Genomic DNA, 16077 nt, shown 5'->3' on the forward strand with positions numbered 1-16077 from the left:
ATAGAGCAAAAGTCAGTAAATTGAGTCAATGTGCAAGCCAGCAATGATCTTATATAATAGTGCAACAAGTGGAGGGACTGAACAGTCTTCTCCTGATCTGATGTGTTTGGAAGGAAACAATTTGAACCAATCATAATAAAGGTAAATTGTGCAGGTTACATAATAATACATTTCTGAAACAAACCCCTTCTCATAGCTTAATTCCTGAAACACAATATGGATCAAAGGCAAAGAAAAAAATGGAAACAACAGGATTTAAAGTAAATACAACACCATGATCCTGTTTATAGGTAACTAAAACAATATACAGGGTAATGACATATTCTGTCTGGCTCTGTCCTATTAGTTATTTTCTTTGTAACACTTTGAAAGCCCTCAATCATTGGGGCACAATGGCCAAAACACATTGAACTTTTTTCTTCTCTTTGACTCTGCATCCCCATTGTTGGCAACTGATTATTTCCTGACTTAAAAGGTAACTGGGAAGGCTGCTTACAGTTTGTTTGGGTATGTGCAGTTCATCTAGTGTTATCTGATGAGTAACTTTGTCATGGTGTGCGAGATGGTGACATACCTTTTCCAACAGCTGCTGATCCTGTTTCCAGGTATGAGACAATGTTTCAATCAACATTTGAAACATCAGAGCTAAGGGAGCATTCCTTTTAGAAATATAAAGCTAGTCAAGGCAGGATTAGTAGAAGCTGAAGGAATGGAACTTGTAGCAGGGAGCGAAGGAATGGCAGACATACCAGAGATTTAGCTTTGTTTTGAATTTCATTGAGGAATAGAATGTCGACATTGTGGGTTTTTATTTTTCCAAAATACTGTGGAAATCAAGAGTCATGTCATGGTCTAAAAAAAAGGGAGAACAGCTTCACTCAAAGAAATGATGATAATTATGCTGCTTGAAAATATATTGCATAATATGGAGTGAACTTACAGATCACTTAGAGAAATAAAAGTTAAACAAGATCAGTAAATGTTGATTTTTACAAGACATGTAATTGACTGACCTCAAAAAATGATGGGATGAAATCAGAGAAAAGGTTGTAAGAAATGTCATTTTTATAGATTTTCATGACATTTTTTGAATGAGCAGGATGCTAGAACATAGAATATAGAGCAGTGCAGCACAGGAATGGGCCCTTCAGACCACAGTATTGTGCCAAACATGACACCTGCTCCTGGTCCATATTCCTCCATTTGTAGCATATTCATATGCTTATCTAAAAGTCCCTTAAGTGCCCCTATCATATCTGCCTCCATCACTACCCCTGGCAGCGCGTTCCAGACTCCTAATACTCTCTGTATACAAATCTTGCCTCTCACATCTCCTTTGAACTTTCCCCGCTCACCTTAAATGCATCCCCCCTAGTTGTAAGTGATGTTCCCTGGAAATTTCTGGAAGAAGAATCATTAGTAATTTGCGGGAAGGTGTTGGATATTGTTGAAAATGGCAAATTGTGGAAACAGGAGGTGAATAGAATTGTTTGGGTAGCTGATTCAAACAGCTGACATTAATATGCTGGAGGAATGGCCTCTTTTGCACTGTAGAATTCTATAATTCTATTTGATGATCAAGGAGCATGATAAAGGCAAAGCAAAGGGAATTGTGTCTCAAGAGTAAGACGTGTTTGTAGGACAGAAAACAAAGTGATATGAAAAATGAAGGGATGTGGGAAGTGTTGTTCAACAGGGATGTGTTTGGAGTCCATCTTACTTACAATAAACATAATTGATCTCAATTTAAAAATACAAGGAACGTTACTGAACGTTCTGGAAGACACCAAATTTGGGCGGGATTAGCCTCATTCTGATGAGGATTGACATTCTGGCAGGATAGTCAGATTGGTGGCAGATGAAATTCAGTATGTCAAAGTGGAAATAACACAGGGAAGGTTAGGGTGAGCAGTAACATTCAAATCAGAAGATTCTAAGTGAAGGAGAGAAGCTGATAACCTGGTGTGCGGTTCCAAAATCATTTAGGTGGCATTAGAAATGACAAAATGAATCTGATTTTCTGAGTATTGAGTACAGGAGTTGGGAGGTCATGTTGCGGCTGTACAGAACATTGATTAGGCCACTGTTGGAATATTGCATGCAATTCTGGTCTCCTTCCTATCAGAAAGATGTTGTGAAACTTGTAAGGTTTCAGAAAAGATTTACAAGGATATTGCCAGGGTTGGAGGATTTGAGCTATAGGGAGAAGCTGAATAGGCTGGGGCTGTTTTCCCTGGAGCGTCGGAGGCTGGGGGGTGATCTTATAGAGGTTTACAAAATCATGAGGTGCATGGATAGGATAAATAGACAAAGTCTTTTCCCTGGGGTCAGGGAGTCCAGAACTAGAGGGCATAGGTTTAGGGTGAGAGAGGAAAGATATAAAAGAGACCTAAGGGGCAACCTTTTCACACATAGGATGGTTTGTGTATGGAACGAGCTGCCAGAGGATGTGGTGGAGGCTGATACAATTGCAACATTTAAGAGGCATTTGGAAGAGTATATGAATAGGAAGGGTTTGGAGGGATATGGACTGGGTTCTGGCAGGTGGGACTAGATTGGGTTGGGATATCCGGTCGGCATGGATGGGTTGGACCAAAGGGTCTGTTTCCATGCTGTACATCTCTATGACTCTAAGTACAGAATATAAAAGGAGATAATTAAATGTTAAAAGTGTACAACATCTTAGTGTGGTCTCAGTTGGAGTTACTGTATTCAATTTTGGGAAGCCAATTTTAGGAAAATATTGCGTAGAGATATGTTAAAAGATTGATTTGGTTGCAGCAATAATTAGACCTCATTAATATTTAATATATGGAGTTTTGATTGGATAAAGAATTGTCTTTCACATAATATATCTGCCAGTTGAAAATAAAGTTGTGAATAAATTATAAGATTAGATGCTGTTGTGGTAAGGTGTTTCTGTAATATATCCATTATGGTATCTGATACTTACAGTCTCTTCTCAATGTTAATTCTTTGTTTGTCTCCATTGTATAATCACAGCTTACCCTTTCATTTGGGCTTTTGCACCTATGCCTGAAGAAAATATATTTTCTTCACCTGTTCAAATCTCATGTTCAACCAACACTTTCTACCAGGAATCCATCCAGTTGACGTTTGAAATGACTTGCCTGACTCATGATGACAGCAGTAAAAATAATGCTTCATTGATTGAATTGTTTGATGGAACTCACTTTGTGAAGATGGTTAAAATTTCCACTGGGAACTGCACCGATGAAGCTGAGCTCTTGCTGTTGAGTCTAAAAGGACAACAGTCTGAGAAGGACGATATCCTTGAAGCTGTGCCTGCAGTCACCGAAGGTACTTAGGCAATAACAAATATAATATGCGAGTGGCCTCCAGATATGAAATTCTTTTCTCAGAAGGGAAATCATGAATTTTCATGAGCTGGTTCAGTGACCAATGCTTTTTGAATCAGAAGATTGTCAGTAAAGCAACTTGCAGCGTCCTCCTTGGTTCGGTGGCAGTACACTTCCCTCTGAGTGAGAAGGTCTTGCTTGCTTTCAAATCTTTAATTCTAGTTTGTCTCCAATTCAAAGTCCAATATGTTGTTCCTGACATTCTGTACCTAGAACCAGTGAAACTGAGGCCTATTTCAATCATACTACAAATGGTTTGTACTTAGCCATGGATTTTAGGTTGCAGAATCTGTTATTTGCAATTTTCTAAACCCTTGAAAAGCAAATTACAGCCAGTTTGATCAAGACAGCATGCATTGCATATGTTATTTGCCTGGCAAGTAGTGCTCTCTGTCAGGAGTGCAAAAACAAAAAACATGATTTTGAATCATTATGTGTGATAACAACCTCATCGTGGTTAGAGATGAGATGTCCCTCATCCAGGAAGAAGACAGGAGGAAGTCATTGGAAGCATTGTTTGAATTGTTACATACAGCTATAATTCTCTGTTTCTCTATTTTTCATTGATGTCATCACTATTTGAAGTTTTCCATACATTAGTCCAATTAACATAGAAGGTCTGGTTCACACTGCGAAAGTTATCTGAAAGCTTGTTAACAGCCAATTATTTACACTGAGTTGAAATTTTAGACTTGGATTTACATTCTGGATTATTCTATTTATGCAGAATTGACAGGCTGACCAACTGATGGGCTAGCAGTCAAAACGTGTGGCAGTGGAAAAGCACAGCAGGTCAGGCAGCATCTGAGGAGCAGGAGGGTTGATGTTTTGAGCATAAGCCTTTCATCAGGAATGTGGGAGGATCCCAAGGAGGCTGACAGATAAATAGTTGGGAGATGGGGCTGAGGGGAAGGTAGCTTGGAAGGTAATAGGTGAAGGTGGAGGGTGATGGTGATAGGTCGGAGCAAAGGATGAAGTGAATAGGTGGAAAGGAAGATGGCCAAGGAGGACAGTTCAAGAGGGCAGTGCTGAGTTGGAGGGTTGGATCTGGGATAAGGTGGGGGAGGGGAGATGAGGAAACTGGTAAAATCAACATTGATGCCGTGTGGTTGGAGGGTCCCAAGGTGGAAGATGAGGTGTTCTTCCTCCAGGCATCGGGTAGGTTGGATTTGGCTGTGGTGGCAGCCTAGGACTTGCATGTCCTTGGCGGAGTGGGAGGGGGAGTTCAAATATTCAGCCAAAGGGCCGTGTGTGCAGGAGATGTTCTCTGAAACTTTCCGCAAGTTGGCATCCTGTCTTCCCAAGGTAGAGGAGACCATCAAGAGCAACAGACACAGTAGGTGAGGTGTTTGGATGTGCAGGAAAATCTCTGCCGGATGTGGAAGGATCCTTTGGCACCTTGGATGGAGGGGAGGGAGAGGTGTGGGCCCAAAACATCAACTCTCCTGCTCCTCGGATGCTGCCTGACCTGCTGTGCTTTTCCAGTGCCACACTTTTTGACTCTGATCTCCAGCATCTGCAGTCCTCACTTTCTTCTGATGGGTTAGTAGACTGACTGCTGACTAACTGACTGACTGGCAGAATGACTGTCTCACTGGTTGAATAACTGACATCGGTTGGAGAGACAGTTAGAAGCAATGAGGAATTTGCAACAGCAACAGTATGTGATGGATGGCAGTTAAAGGAAGGGAGGGAAGTCTCAGATACAGTCACAGAGCCACCTCCAAACAGACCCCATCACCAAGGATATATTTCCCTCCCCTCCCCTATCAGCGTTCCGGAAAGACCACTCCCTCTGCGACTCCCTCGTCAGGTCCACACTCCCCACCAACCCAACCTCCACTCCCAGCACCTTCCCCTGCAACCGCAAGAAATGCAAAACTTGTGCCGACACCTCCCCCCTGACCTCCCTCCAAGGTCCCAAGGGATCCTTCCATATCCATCACGAATTCACCTGCACCTCCACACACATCACTTACTGCATCTGCTGCACCCGATGTGGCCTCCTCTACATTGGGGAGACAGGCCGCCTACTTGCGGAACATTTCAGAGAACACCTCTGGGACACCCACACCAACCAACCCAACCACCCCATGGCCAAACACTTTAACTCCCCCTCCCACTCCACCAAGGACATGCAGGTCCTTGGCCTCCTCCATTGCCAGACAATGGCAACACGACACCTGGAGGAAGAGCGCCTCATCTTCTGCCTAGGAACCCTCCAACCACAAGGGATGAATGCAGATTTCTCCAGCTTTCTCATTTCCCCTCTTCCCCCGCCTTATCTCAGTCCCAACCCTCAGACTCAGCACCGCCTCTTGACCTACAATCTTCTTCCCGACCTCTCCGCCCCCATCCCCTCTCCTGCCTATCACCCTCACCTTAACCTCCTTCCACCTATCACATTCCCAACGCCCCTCCCCCAAGTCCCTCCTCCCTACCTTTTATCTTAGCCTGCTTGGCACACCCTCCTCATTCCTGAAGAAGGGCTTATGCCCAAAACGTCAATTCTCCTGCTCCTTGGATGTTGTCTGACCTGCTGCGCTTTTCCAGCAACACATTTTTCAGCTCTGATCTCCAGCATCTGCAGTCCTCACTTTCTCCACAGAGATGGGTTAAGTCCAGGAAAGGTAAGAGAGGTAGGCAGCTAGTGCTGGAGTCTTCTGTGGCTATACCCGTTTCAAACAAATATGCTGATTTGGAAAATATAGGGAGTGATGGATTCTCAGGGGAACATAGCATGAACAACCAAGTTTCTGATATTGAGACTGGCTCTAATGCAACGAGGGGTACGTCGGGTTCCAAGAGATCAATTGTGTGAGGGGATTCTCTAGTCCGAGGTACAGACAGATGTTTCTGGGGCCAGCAGCGAAAAATCAGAATAGTGTGTTGCTTCCCTGGTGCCAGGATCAAGGATGTCTCAGAGAGTTCTTAAGGGGGAAAGGGGCCAGCAAAAGGTCATTGTCCACATTGGAACAAACGACATAGAAAGGGAAAAGGTTGAGACTCTGAAGGGAGATTACAGTGAGTTAGGCAAGAATTTAAAAAGGAGGTCCTCGAGAGTAGTAATATCTGGATTACTCCCGGTGCTACGAGCTAATGAGGGCAGGAATAGGAGGACAGAACAGATGAATGCATGGCTGAGGAGCTGGTGTAGTGGAGAAGGATTCACATTTTTGGATCATTGGAATCTCTTTTGGGGTAGAAGTGACCTGTACAAGAAGGACGGATTGCACCTAAATTGGAAGGGGACTAATATATTGGCAAGGAGATTAGCTGTAGCTGCTCGGGAGGACCCAGGGAGATAGTGAGGAAAGAGATCAATCTGAGACTGGTACAGTTGAGAACAGAAGCGAGTCAAACAATCTCGGCAGGCAGGGACAAGGTAGGACTAATAAATTAAACTGCATTTATTTCAATGCAAGGGGCCTAACAGGGAAGGCAGATGAACTCAGTGCATGGTTAAGAACATGGGACTGGGATACCACAGCAATTTCAGAAACATGGCTCAGGGATGGACAGGACTGGCAGCTTATAGTTCCAGGATACAAATGCTAAAGGAAGGATAGAAAGGGAGGCAAGAGAGGAGGGGGAGTGGCATTTTTGATAAGGGATAGCATTACAGCTGTGCTGAGGGAGGATATTCCCGGAAATACATCCAGGGAAGTTATTTGAGTGGGACTGAGAAATAAGAAATGGATGATCATCTTATTGGGATTATATTGTGGACCCCCTAATAGTCAGAGGAAATTGAGAAACAAACTTGTAAGGAGATCTCAGCTATCTGCAAGAATAATAGGGTGGTTATGGTAAGGGATTTTAACTTTCCAAACATAGACTGAGACTGCCATAGTGCTAAGGATTTAGATGGAGAGGAATTTGTTAAGTGTGTACAAGAAAATTTTCTGATTCAGTATGTGGATGTACCTACTAGAGAAGGTGCAAAACTTGACCAACTTTTAGGAAATAGGGCAGGGCAGGTGACTGAGGTGTCAGTGGGGGAGCACTTTGGGGCCAGCGACCATAATTCTATTAGATTTAAAATAGTGATGGAAAAGGATAGACCAGATCTAAAAGTTTAAGTTCCAAACTGGAGAAAGGCCTATTTTGATGGTATTAGGCAAGAACTTTCAAAAGCTGATTGGGGGCAGATGTTCATAGGTAAAGGGGTGGCTGTAAAACAGGAAGCTTTCAGAAATGAGATAATGAGAATCCAGAGAAAGTATATTCCTGTTAGGGTGAAAGGGAAGGCTGGTAGGTATAGGGAAAGCTGGATGACTAAAGAAATTGAGGGGTTGGTTAAGAAAAAGAAGGAAGCATATGTAAGGTATAGACAGGATAGATCGAGTGAATCCTTAGAAGAGTATAAAGGCAGTAGGAGTATACATATGAGGGAAATCAGGAGGGCAAAAAGGGGACATGAGATAGCTTTGGCAAATAGTGTTAAGGAGAATCCAAAGGGTTTTTATAAATACATTAAGGACAAAAGGGTAACTAGGGAGAGAATAGGGCCCCTCAAAGATCAGCAAGGCAGCCTTTATGTGGAGCCGCAGGAAATGGGGGAGATACTAAGTGAGTATTTTGCATCAATATTTACTGTGGAATAGGATATGGAAGATATAGAATGTAGTGAAATAGATGGTGACACCTTGCAAAATGTCCATATTACAGAGGAGGAAGTGTCTTGAAATGCATAAAGGTGGATGAATCCCCAGGACCTGATCAGATGTACCCTAGAACTCTGTGGGAAGCTAGAGAAATGATTGCTGGGCCTCTTGCTGAGGTACTTATATCATCGATAGTCACAGGTGAGGTGCCGGAGACCGAAAGTTGGCTAACATGGTGCCACTGTTTAAGAAGGGTGGTAAGGACAAGCCAGGGAACTATTGACCGGTGAGCCTGACCTCGGTGGTGGGCAAGTTGTTGAAGGGAATCCTGAGGTACTGGATGTACATGTATTTGGAAGGCAAAGACTGATTAGGGATAGTCAACTTTGTGAGTGGGAAATCGTGTCTCACGAACTTGATTGAGTTTTTTGAAGAAGTAACAAAGAGGATTGATGAGGGCAGAGCGATAGATGTGATCTATATGGACATCAGTATGGCGTTCGACAAGGTTCCCCATGGGAGACTGGTTAGCAAGGTTAGATCTCATGGAATTAAGGGAGAACTAGCCATTTGGATACAGAACTGGCTCAAAGGTAGAAGACAGAGGGTGGTGGTGGAGGGTTGTTTTTCAGACTGGTGGCCTGTGACCAATGGAGTGCCACAAGATTCAGTGCTGAGTCCTCTACGTTTTGTCATTTACATAAATGATTTGGATGTGAGCATAAGAGGTACAGTTAGTAAGTTTGCAGATGACACCAAAATTGGAGGTACACTGGACAGTGAAGAAGGTTACCTCAGATTACAACAGGAATTTGACCAGATGAGCCAATGGGCTGAGAAGTGGCAGATGGAGTTTAATTCAGATAAATGCGAGGTGCTGCATTTTGGGAAAGCAAATCTTAGCAGGACTTATACACTTAATGGTAAGGTCTTTAAGGAGTGTTTCTGAACAAAGAGACCTTGGAGTGCAGGTTCATAGCTCCTTGAAAGTGGAGTCGCAGGTAGATAGGATAGTGAAGAAGGCATTTGGTATGTTTTCTTTTATTGGTCAGAGTATTGAGTACGGGAGTTGGGAGGTCATGTTGCGGCTGTACAGGACATTGGTTAGGCCACTGTTGGAATATTGCGTGCAATTCTCGTCTCCTTCCTATCGGAATGATGTTGTGAGACCTGAAAGGGTTCAGAAAAGATTTACAAAGATGTTGCCAGGGTTGGAGGATTTGAGCTATGGGAGAGGCTGAACAGGCTGGGGCTGTTTTCCCTAGAGTGTCAGAAGTTGAGGGGTGACCTTATAGAGGGTTACAAAATCATGAGGGGCATGGATAGGATAAATAGACAAAGTCTTTTCCTTGGGGAGTCCAGAACTAGAGGGCATAGGTTTAGGAGAGAGGGGAAAGATATAAAAGAGACCTAAGGGACAACATTTTCACACAGAGGGTGGTAGGTGTATGGAATGAACTGCCAGAGGAAGTGGTGGAGGCTGGTACAATTGCAACATTTAGAAGGCATTTGGATGGGTAGAGGCACAGGAAGGGTTTGGACGGATATGGGCCGGGTGCTGGCAGGTGGGACCAGATTGGGTTGGTATATCTGGTCGGCATGGACAGGTTGGACCAAAGGGTCTGTTTCCATGCTGTACATCTCTATGACTCTATGACAGACAAGCAAATTGGCTGACTGACTGCTGACTAACAGACTAGCAGAATGACTGACTGCTGAGGAACTGATGGGCTAGCAAAACTGACTAACTGCAGAATAACAGGCTGACTTGCAGATTGACCAGTAGACTAACCGACTGGAGACCAACTGATGGACTAGCAGACCGACTGACTGCTGAGTAACAGCCTGAATGCACAGAGAGTAAGTTGGAGACTTCTTAGAGTATAATGTCACATCTTGTGATTTTATCTGGCTGTTTTAAAGGTGTAGGTCTTTCTGAAATCTATGCAATAAAACAACAGTTACTCCTTCCTTCATTGGACCCCAGACCTGGCGTAAGTGCCAAAGTTAAGTGATTCTGAAGCAGTGGGAATAGATACAGAACTCCACTATTAAAATTGCTATCAAAATTTAGATATTAATCTATGTGGTTCGGCAGAAACCTGATAGAATAAATTGTTTATGTGTTATTGAATCTATCTGATGTGTACACTAATGGAATTAAAATGGAATGGGGAAGCCTATGATGCAAAGATGGAAATCTACTGCTATCTTTCTTTGCCTCCTCTTCTCTGAACCTTTTAAACTCCTTTTTAAGATAGATTGGAATATTTAGTTCCATTCCAAAAGACAAACACGTAACACTCAACAGTCCACTATTCTTCATTCATATTTACTGTATCACTAAGAAGAGTATATGTTAAAATATTAGGCCCTTTGTAGACTGCACTCTGTAGATGAATGCCTTCAGACATCAAGGACCTAAGCTTTGAAAATTCCTTCCTAATCCTCTGCTGATCTCCAGTTCTGTCCTCTTCTAAGACACTCCTTCCAGCTTTTTTTTTAAACCTAGCTTTCGGTCACCTGTCCAAATATCCCATTTTGTGACTCATTTTCAATAACTTGCTTGATAATACTAACGGAATTGGGGCATTGACTTATCTTTCTACATTAAAGATGTAAAAAAGTTGTATTAACTTTATTGCAATGGCCTGATCCAGTTGTGTAAATTCCTTGTGTAAATTCTCCTCTCTGTTCTATTTCACAATCAGCTTGTTCCTCCAACCAATATTTAAATCTGACCTGGAAAAAGTGGCTTTTTCCCCAACAGATATCATTGTTTGCTTGGCTTTTCTCCCCCAACAGATACAATCATTTGCTTGGTGATAGGTCCTTACCCAAAAATTGCCAAGGTGAGTTTTCAGACGGCATGCCTTGATCTCCAAAACATCACCAGAAACAATTCCTTTTCGGCATTAAATTCTGAAGGAACCCACAACATCACAATAAATGTGAAAATTTCCTCCAAGGACTGTAAAAACAGCAACAGCTGGCTCAAATCAGGTGAGGGTACATTATATTTTCATTAATGTAACAGAAACCTGTATCATAAAGCTATATTTGGTTCCAGCTTACAACATTTATACATTGGAACTAATTTTTTGAGTAGCTCAGTGTGCATCTTTTATCACAGAAATATTGAAATTTTAAACTTGCTTTGTGATCAGGTTTTATACTACAGCCAAGTCTTTCATCTTGATTTGACTTTCTATTTAAAAGGAAAGAAATTGCAATACTAATTTCATTTTTCTTTGCTTTTGTATGATCTCCAACCCTTGCTATTTTCCATGTTTTGTGACTCAGTGTTTTATCTTTTTGGAACACAGAATAGAACATTACAGTGCAATACAGGCCTTTTCGCCCTCTATGTTGCACAGACCTGTGGAACCAATCTGAAGCCCATCTAACCTACACTATTCCATTCTCCTCCATATGCCTATCCAATTACCATTTAAATGCCCTTAATGTTGATGAGTCTACTACTGTCGCAGGTAGTGCGTTCCATGCTCCTACTACTCTGAGTAAAGACACTACCTCTGATATCTGTCCTATATCTATCACCCCTCAATTTAAAGCTGTGTTCCCTCGTGTTAGCCATCACCATCTGTGGAGAAAGGCTCTCACTGTCCACCCTATCTAACCCTCTGATTATCTTATATGTCTCAATTAAGTCACCTCTCAACCTTCTCTCTAATGAAAACAGCTTCAAGTCCTTCAGCCTTTCCTTGTAAGACCTTCCCTCCATAACCAGGCAACATCCTAGTAAATCTCCTCTGAATCCTTTCCAAAGCTTCTACACCCTTCCTATAATGCGGTGACCAGAACTGTACACAATATTCTAAATGTGGCCGCACTAGAGTTTTGTACAGCTGCATTATGATCTCAAAGTTTCAAAACTCAATCCCTCTACCAATAAAAGCTAACATACCATATGCCTTCTTAACAACTCTGTCAACCTGGGTGACAATTTTCAAGGATCTATGTACCTGGACACCGAGATCTCTCTGCTCATCTACACTACCAAGAATCTTACAATTAGCCCAGTACCCTGCATTCCTGTTACTCCTTCCAAGATGAATAACCTCACACTTTTCCTCAATAAACTCCATTTGCCACCTGTCAGCTCAGTTCTGCAGCTTATCTATATCTCTCTGTAACCTACAACATCCTTCTGCACCATCCACAACTCCACCGACCTTAGTGTCATCTGCAAATTTACTAACCTCTCCTTCTATGCCCTCATCCAGGGCATTTATAAAAATGGCAAACAACAGTGGCCCCAAAACAGATTCTTGTGGTACCCGACCAGTAACTGAATTCCAGGATGAATATTTCTCATCAACCACCACCCTCTGTCTTCTGTCAGCTAGTCAATTTCTGATCCAAACTACTAAATCACCCTCCGTATTTTCTGCAATAGCCTAACGTGGGGAATCTTATCAAATGCCTTACTGAAATCTATATACACCACATCAACCACTTTGTCCTCATCCACCTGTTTGGTCACCTTCTCAAAGAACTCAATAAGGTTTGTGAGGCAAGACCTACCCTTCACAAAACTGTTAACTATCCCTAATCAACTTATTCATCTCTAGGTGATTATAAATCCTATCTCTTATAAGCCTTTCCAATGTTTTACCCACAACCGAAGTAAGGCTCACTGGTCTATAGTTTCCCCAAGTTGTCTCTACTCCCCTTTTTGAACAAGGGAACAACATGTGCTATCCTCCAGTCTTCTGGCACTATTCCTGTAGACAATGTTGACATAAAGATGAAAGCCAAAGGCTCTGCAATCTCTTCCCTGGCTTCCCAGAGAATCTTGGGATAAATCCCATCCAGGAGAAAGTAAGGACTGCAGATGCTGGAGATCAGAGATGAAAATGTGTTGCTGGAAAAGCGCAGCAGGTCAGGCAGCATCCAAGGAGCAGGAGAATCGACGTTTCGGGCATAAGCCCTTCTTCAGGAATGAGGAAAGTGTGTCCAGCAGGCCATCCCTTGTGGTTGGAGGGGTCCTAGGCGGAAGATGAGGCGCTCTTCCTCCAGGCGTCGTGTTGCTATGGTCTGGCGATGGTGGAGTCCAAGGACCTGCATGTCCTTGGTGGAGTGGGAGGGGGAGTTAAATTGTTGAGCCAAGGGGTGGTTGGGTTGGTTGGTCCAGGTGTCCCAGAGGAGTTCTCTGAAACGTTCCGCAAGTAGGCGGCCTGTCTCCCCATATAGAGGAGGCCACATCAGGTGCAGCGGATGAAATATTCATGGACTTCCAATATTATCTCGAATTTTGATCAGTGTTAATACATATAAAAATGGATCTGTTAGAATCGTACAGCACAGGAGAAGGCCATTTGTTCATCATCTTCATAGACCCTTGCAAGAGTTCACAAGTTAGTCGCCTATTCTCACTGTCTGTTCATTTCAGGCAATGCATTTCTGGTCATAGCCCATTCCATAAAAAACTCATCAGCTTCTCCCCTGATCGACATTCTTTTGCAATTTTCTTTAATCAATGTCCTCTGGTCCTCTGTCCTGATAATAGAAACAGGTTCTCTCCATCTACTCCATTAAACCTCTAAATAATTGCATTTTCTTCTATATTTATTACTAACTGTCATCCCTGAGAATATTCCAGTTTGACTTTACTTGAGTACCACATCCACAGAATGTCATTCTGATATCATGTTGGCCAACGGGTAGGACCTTAAATAATACTTTTCCCTAACTGATGCACTCATACCAGCTTGATGCAAATCTGATGTAAGAATGGTAGAGATGCCATAAATGTCAAACCTAGAGCTCTCTCATCATACTTCACACTGTTGAGGGGGGAGGGGATGTAAATACTTTTTTGGCATAGACAGCCATGGTAACCTCAATGATACAATTGTGACTGTGTTTTGGGGGGTGTCACTGATATCACCCCCTGCAGCCTCAATGGGCCATAACAGACTATAAATGGGTCATGGTAAGCTTGGAAGCATAGGCAATGATATCCATATACTGGCTGGATGTGTGAGCTATGTGAGTGAAACAGGTACCGTAGCTCAGTGTGAGCCAACCTCTTAAAGTGAAGGTGTCTAACATATTACTTCTCAGTAAAGTTGATGCTTTTTAAAACTTCATTCACACAAAGTCAGCATGGACGGGTTGGACGTAAGGGTCTGTTTCCATGCTGTATATCTCTATGACTCTATGTGGGCATCACTGGCTGGGACAGCATTTATTGCTCTCCCCGGATAGAATTTGAATTTAATAAATATCTGGAATTATGAGTCAAATGATGACTGTGTAACTCCTGTTGATTGTCAGAAAAACTCATCTGGTTCACTAATGTCCTTCAGGGAAGGAAATCTGCCATCCTCACTTGGTCTTGTTTAAATTTGACTCCAGAACCACAGCAATGTGGCTAATTCTCTGAAATGGGCTAGCAAGTCATTCAACTTTATCAATTGTTACGAAGTCTCAAAAAAAATTAAGCACTAAGAGCTACCTGGCATTGAACTAGGCACCAGAGGCAACAGCAACAAAAACAGCCTTGTCAACTCCGCAAAGTTCTCCTTATTAACATCTGGGAGCTAGTGCAAAAGGTGGAAGAAATGTCTCAGATTAGTTTAACAACAGATTAACATAATCACACTTATGGAAGCACATCTTGCAGACAATATCCCAGACACCACCATCACCATCCTTGGTTATACCCTGTCCCCCAGCAGAGATGGTGGCGCAGTGGTATATAGTCAGGAGGGAGCTGCACTGAGATTGTCTTCGGACACAACAAAATCTCATGACATCAGGTTAAACAAGGGCAAGGAAGTCTCGTAATGATGAACACTTATTGTCCCTTCTTGACTGATGAATCAGTGCTCCTCCATGTTGAACAACATTTGGAGGAAGCACTGAGATTGGCAAGGGCAAAAAATGTACTCTGGTGGGGGATTTCAATGTCTCATCAACAGTACTACTGATCGAGCTGCTAGGGTTGTGAAGGACATAGTTTCTAGACTGGGTTTGGGGCAAGTGGTGAGGGAACCAAAAAAAAAGGAAAACATACTTAACCTCATCTTTACCAGTCTGCTGCCTGCAAATGCATCTGCCCATGACAGTATTGGTAATAGTGACCACCGCACAGTCGTTATAGAGACATAGTCTCGCCTTCACATTTAGAATAGCCTCCATCATTGTATGGCATAACCACTGTGCTAAATGGGACATATGGAGGTGCCAGTGTTGGACAAGATCAAAAATCACACGATACCAGGTTATAGTCCAATGGGTTTATTTGAAAACACTGCTCATCTGACTTTTGACCTAAATGGGACAGACTTTGAACAGATGTAGCAACTCAATCTGAGCTACCATGAGGCATCAAAAGCAGCAGAATTGTTCTCCAACCCAATATGTAACCTCATGGCCCGGCACATCCCCCACTCAGCCTTTACCACCAAGCCAGGGGATCACCCCTAGTTCAATGAAGACTGCAGGAGGGCAAGCCAGGAGTAGCATGAGGCATACTTAAAAATGGGATGTCAACCTGGTGAATCTACAAAACAGGACTACATATATGCCAAATGGCATAACCAGCAGGTGATAGAACTAAGCGATCCCACAATCAATGTCCAGATCTATGCATATCAGGAGAGTCCCCAATGATTCCTTGTGGTGCTGCTCAATTCAGGGCCTGGTTTCTGCCTGCATAGCAAATTGGAAAGCCTGTTCCAGTGTTAAATCCTCCTTGGATTGAGGGAAGTCTGAGAACTTCTCATCCCTCACATAGATTACTACATGGTTTCTAATTAATTCATCCTTCAAGGTTCCATAACTTTAATATCCCTCTGGGGTAGAGGATTTCAAAGATTCACAAGCCTTTGAGTGTAGTAATCACTATACTCAATATAGTCTTTGTAAAATTGATTATTCAATATGGTTGATAGCTTGTTTCAGATATAGCACTCTTGCCTTTAAATTAAGTCTCATTCCAAGACTTGATGGCACAATTCTTTCATATGGTTCCTGTAAAGATTAAAACTTTCATTTTCCATGACAGGTGGATATTAAAGATATTACGACACAATTTAGTCATGGACTAACAAAATTTC

General features: G+C 42.6%; 1 protein-coding gene across 1 annotated transcript in view; it reads left to right on the plus strand.

The window, feature by feature from the left end:
* The window catches only part of LOC122561802 (cephalotoxin-like protein), a 40054-nt gene that overhangs the window by 1333 nt on the left and 22644 nt on the right, over positions 1–16077 (plus strand). Inside the window, exons 2-3 of the mRNA XM_043713975.1 lie at positions 3004–3321; positions 10793–10990. Of these exons, the coding sequence (XP_043569910.1) occupies positions 3004–3321; positions 10793–10990 (516 nt within the window). The remainder of the gene's footprint in view (positions 1–3003; positions 3322–10792; positions 10991–16077) is intronic.

This window comes from Chiloscyllium plagiosum, chromosome 23 (genome assembly GCF_004010195.1).
Source record: "Chiloscyllium plagiosum isolate BGI_BamShark_2017 chromosome 23, ASM401019v2, whole genome shotgun sequence".
Classification (NCBI taxonomy): Eukaryota; Metazoa; Chordata; class Chondrichthyes; order Orectolobiformes; family Hemiscylliidae; genus Chiloscyllium; species Chiloscyllium plagiosum.